At 33.4% G+C, this 4,173-nt stretch overlaps 1 protein-coding gene across 1 annotated transcript; it reads right to left on the bottom strand.

Annotated features, from left to right (window-relative positions):
- Positions 1–2,398: 2,398 nt before the first annotated feature.
- LOC124891471 (aldehyde dehydrogenase family 2 member B7, mitochondrial-like) lies at positions 2,399–3,899 on the bottom strand. The gene is made up of 4 exons (XM_047403205.1): positions 3,755–3,899; positions 3,108–3,330; positions 2,716–2,806; positions 2,399–2,512 (listed from the first exon to the last, which is right to left on the bottom strand). Exons 1-4 carry the CDS (start codon positions 3,897–3,899, stop codon positions 2,399–2,401), a joined length of 573 nt encoding a protein of 190 aa, XP_047259161.1.
- Between the last annotated feature and the right edge of the window lie 274 nt (positions 3,900–4,173).

Below are 4,173 nucleotides of genomic sequence, written 5' to 3' on the forward strand. Positions count from 1 at the left end.
TCCTGTAGAAACAAAAAAATTAATTTTGTTTAGGTACCCAAGTAGTCTTGGGTCCTTTAGGGCTAGAGGTGCTTCCTTTAGGTCTCCAAACCCACACACCTTTAGACTTTTGCCTACAATTACGTGATTTGTACCCTTCCTATCCACAGATATAACAGATAGGTTCTTGAAAGGAAAAATGGTTTTTACTGATTTAAATGATCTTAGTGAGGAACTTGAGTTGGTTTTAAAAGAATTTGATCTTATGAAACTATGACTTGGTTATTTTTTAATGCTATTTAGTTGAATTTTATGTCATCAAGATCCTCTTAAGGTAATTCAATTTTTATTTGACATGCTTCAATTTTAACTTGATAGTTTATTTGTTCCTTTTTAAGTTTTTGTTTAAGCCAAACGTCCCAAGTTTTTTCTTGAGTACGTTTATTATATTCATCAATAACTTTTTTAAAGTGTATTGGTTATCATATCTAAATTTGATACAAGGATGTTACAATGATGACAATTGAATCATGTTAACTCGCTTGGAAGCATATGTTGATTGCTTTTGTTTCTTCCCCAGTTTCGTCTTCATCACTCCAAGCCCCAATGTTTTTATCTCTTCTGGAGAATCTTCTTTTCAATTTTGGAAAATTTTGTTTAAAGTGTCCTGGCCTTCCAAAATAATAACAGTGATCATCATTCCTTGTTAGTTCATTGCTTTTGACTCTTTAAGGTCTTTGCTTTCGCTGTTCTAAGATTTGCCTTACTCTGCAGTTTATAAGAGCCATTCCTTAACTATTGGCTTCTTCCAAGAGATCTTTCTCTTTAGTTGATACAGCATTAAAGGTTACTGGTTTCTTTTTTATCTCTTTGTTGTACCTGTTGATACTATTTCATTCATAGGCAATAAAATTACCTCATAATTTATTATATGTCATATTGTGGAGGTCCCCGTCTCCAAGCATGGCAGCTTTGGTTTCCTAAACTTTATTGAGGCTCCTGATAAGCTTTTGGACTTTCAAACTATGTGGATATATCATCCCTAGTGGTTTTCGCTTACATATAATTTTACTGAATCTGGGAAACATTGATTACATATTTTCATGTTCTTCTATTTTGAACAGCTTGCATTCATTGACCAGAGCAACGATTTTTCACTTTAGTGGTTCCTTCATAGGTTACTTCCAGTTTGTACCACATCTCTTTTGCAATGTCACAGGTTGATATCTTTTTGTATTCTTCTTCGCTTACTACATAAAGGAGTAAACATATAGCTCATGCATTGGTTTGAACTGCCTCTTGTTGTTCTTTAGTGACTTCAAAATTTTCAAGTTTCTCTATATCAGTACTACTTATTTCCTTTATCCTTTTCCTTGTCCTTCTACTTTTCGATGAGTCCTAGAATTGGAGGTACCTTTTTAATGACAACCCATGCTTTGAAGTCCTTTATTTTGATGAAGATTATGAATTTGTTCTTCCAGTAGGAGTAGTGTTGTCAGTTAAAGTATAATGATCTTGTGGAGGAGAGACATCTTAAAGAAGAACACCTGGAAATTGGTAGTTCGTCATTTGATATTTACTCACGTGTAGTTAAAAAACACTATTTATGAGACCTATTCTAATACCAATTGAAATTCAAGAGGGGGTGGATTGAAAAATTTCCTTGAGTCGACCGTTGAACCTTTAAATCGACTTACATGCTAATAGGATACTTAACAAACCACATTAGATTTAAATAAATAGGCAATTAAATAAGTAATTTGAGATAGGAACACAAAGATTTATCCTCGTTCAAAACACCAATGCGGTGCCTACTTCCAGTCCTCTTGGGTTTCTAAGTTTCCTTAGATCTTTTCAAAGTGGAGTCTGAATAAAATTATGGAAAACAAGTTCTAAAAGCATATTTTGTTTTCAGAACTTGTTACACAATCTCAATTGGTATCACAAAGTTAACTCGATCTTATTCTTGTGTAAATATTGTAATCTAAGAAGTACAAAGCTTATGACACTAAGATTGAGATACAGTGAGAATCTCATTTGAAATTGTGTGAGTGCTTCGATCTTCAGTCTTCTCTTTTATACTCTTTAGCTGCTTCGACTTCTATTCTTCATAAGGAAACCTAAGAGATTTCTTCTCAATTAAGGATTTTAATTTATTCCTTGATTGAGGTATGGCAACATAAAGTATGTCCACATCAGATATATCCATACATGGTGCATTCTTTACAACCATACATGTCCGTATCAAATATGTCCATGTAGAGGTTGTGGTCTTCTTTCCTTTTAATTTTGTCTTGATTGATTCATTTTCCATAAATCTGGGAAGCCAACAATCTCCGTAATTGATACTCTTCCAATCTTGATGTCGGATTTCTTATGAGTGAATGCTTGCTTTCTTTCTCAGATTTAGATTGATTCCTTAGGAACCCTTTTGATCTTTTGTATCTTCAGTATATCCTACAAGATATTTGTTTATTCGTTTATCCTCTTTAAAAAATATAGTGAGAATATCTGTTGATACAATAAAAGCAAGCTGAAGTATAAAATAAAAGCAAATCAGTGTGCGATAATAAAATGGACTCTACTTGCCAATATAAAAGCACATGTAGATATGGTTAGATAGGTGAAACAAACACTAAAACATCCAGGGTACTCCACTTTCATGGTGAAGAATAAGTAGAACCCCCGAATTTCTGTGCAAATTATAAAGTAAGAACTAATTTCGAAGACTTTTACCTTGTCCACATCCATATGACTACAAAGAGCAGCACCAGCCCTTGGACTAAAACTAGAAATGACATTCAAAATACCTTTAAAGCAGGCAAACCTATTCCAGATATGTCAAACTATGAGAAATATAACATAGAAAGTCATAGCACCAAAAACTTAAGAAAAAAGAGAAGGTAATTCAGTCATTCTTCAAAGGGTCAATATCAGTCAATGATGCACTGCTCTAACTTGGTACTGGAGTAAGTAATGTGTTCTATGTTAGATATACATTGTAAGGAAGTTCAAGAAATATTTAATTCTCTTACTGAGATATGAGGATGATAAGAGAAGAAAAATTGGGTAGTTGGTGCTCGAACGGATACTTTATAAGATACTGAAGAAGAAATTCTACCTCCTACAATAGCTTCAATGCATAAAGAGCAAATAACACGGCCTGCTCTACTGTCTTTAGCACAACAGTATTGCCACAAGTTAAAACATATCCAATCTTCCAAACAAACATGAAAAGAAGGAAGTTCCGTGGGATAATCTCACCAACAACCCCAATTGACTCATGCAATGTCTGAACATGATATGGTCCATCAGTTGGAATAGTCAAATCATGAATTTTATCTACCCAACCTGCAGAACAAGTTGGAGAACCTTAGAGCCTTAAGTATCTTCAGTGCTAAAAATGAAAGCAGTGACATAGAACTATATTTTCTTATAAAAATAGATTATTTAAATAGATCATATAATAAGATGACACTTATTCTAAACCTATTGACTCTATATCCTCAATTTGCCTCTTTGATGACTTACTAACATAATAATGCAGTGGACGTACAAACATTGCTATTTCAACGTTAGCAGCCTGTACATATAGCTTCCCACTATCCCAAGTCTAAAGAGTTGTAATTTGATTATGATGTTTTTCAATTAAATCAGCACTGCACAACAATATCTTTGATCTCTCCTACAATTACAAACAAAGAAGAATTAGGTATACACTTGTCTAAATAATTATAAAGCAGCATAAGACTATACTGAGGCAAGAAGTGGATACATAAGCACTTTTTAGGCAATGGTCCTTCATCAAAAGCATTTCGATCAATAGCTACTGCCTGGTTAATATCTTCTACATCATTCTCAATAATATGTGCAGTCATATTTCTTGCTCTGTGGTTGAGGTTTGGAAAATTTTTACCCATGTTTACATAAGGTAAAATAAAAGTGATTCCACGACAGTGAATTAAGGAAAGTAACCTGATGCATGATCAACAAATTGTCCATAGATACAATTTTAGTATAATCTACACTGACAAAAGGCTTGATGGGATCTTGACCAATGGCAGCTGCACTATAATGGAAAGTTATTGTGGACACACTGATGTTTCTTCCTAAACACAACAATACATAGAATAATTCACTAAAATTGATCGATACACGTCCAATTCTAACCAAATAGAGAAAAATAATAATATC

Source organism: Capsicum annuum, unplaced genomic scaffold (assembly GCF_002878395.1).
Source record: "Capsicum annuum cultivar UCD-10X-F1 unplaced genomic scaffold, UCD10Xv1.1 ctg3595, whole genome shotgun sequence".
Classification (NCBI taxonomy): Eukaryota; Viridiplantae; Streptophyta; class Magnoliopsida; order Solanales; family Solanaceae; genus Capsicum; species Capsicum annuum.

Bases quoted from the DNA above. Each gene is read 5' to 3' on its own strand.
- LOC124891471 (XM_047403205.1), bottom strand. From the start codon at position 3,899: ATGGGTAAAAATTTTCCAAACCTCAACCACAGAGCAAGAAATATGACT. The intron at 3,331-3,754 runs GTATCCACTTCT...CTTGTTCTGCAG, and splicing joins ATTGCCTAAAAAGTGCTTAT to GTTGGGTAGATAAAATTCAT. The intron at 2,807-3,107 runs GTAGGAGGTAGA...TATCTGGAATAG, and splicing joins CTTTATGCATTGAAGCTATT to GTTTGCCTGCTTTAAAGGTA.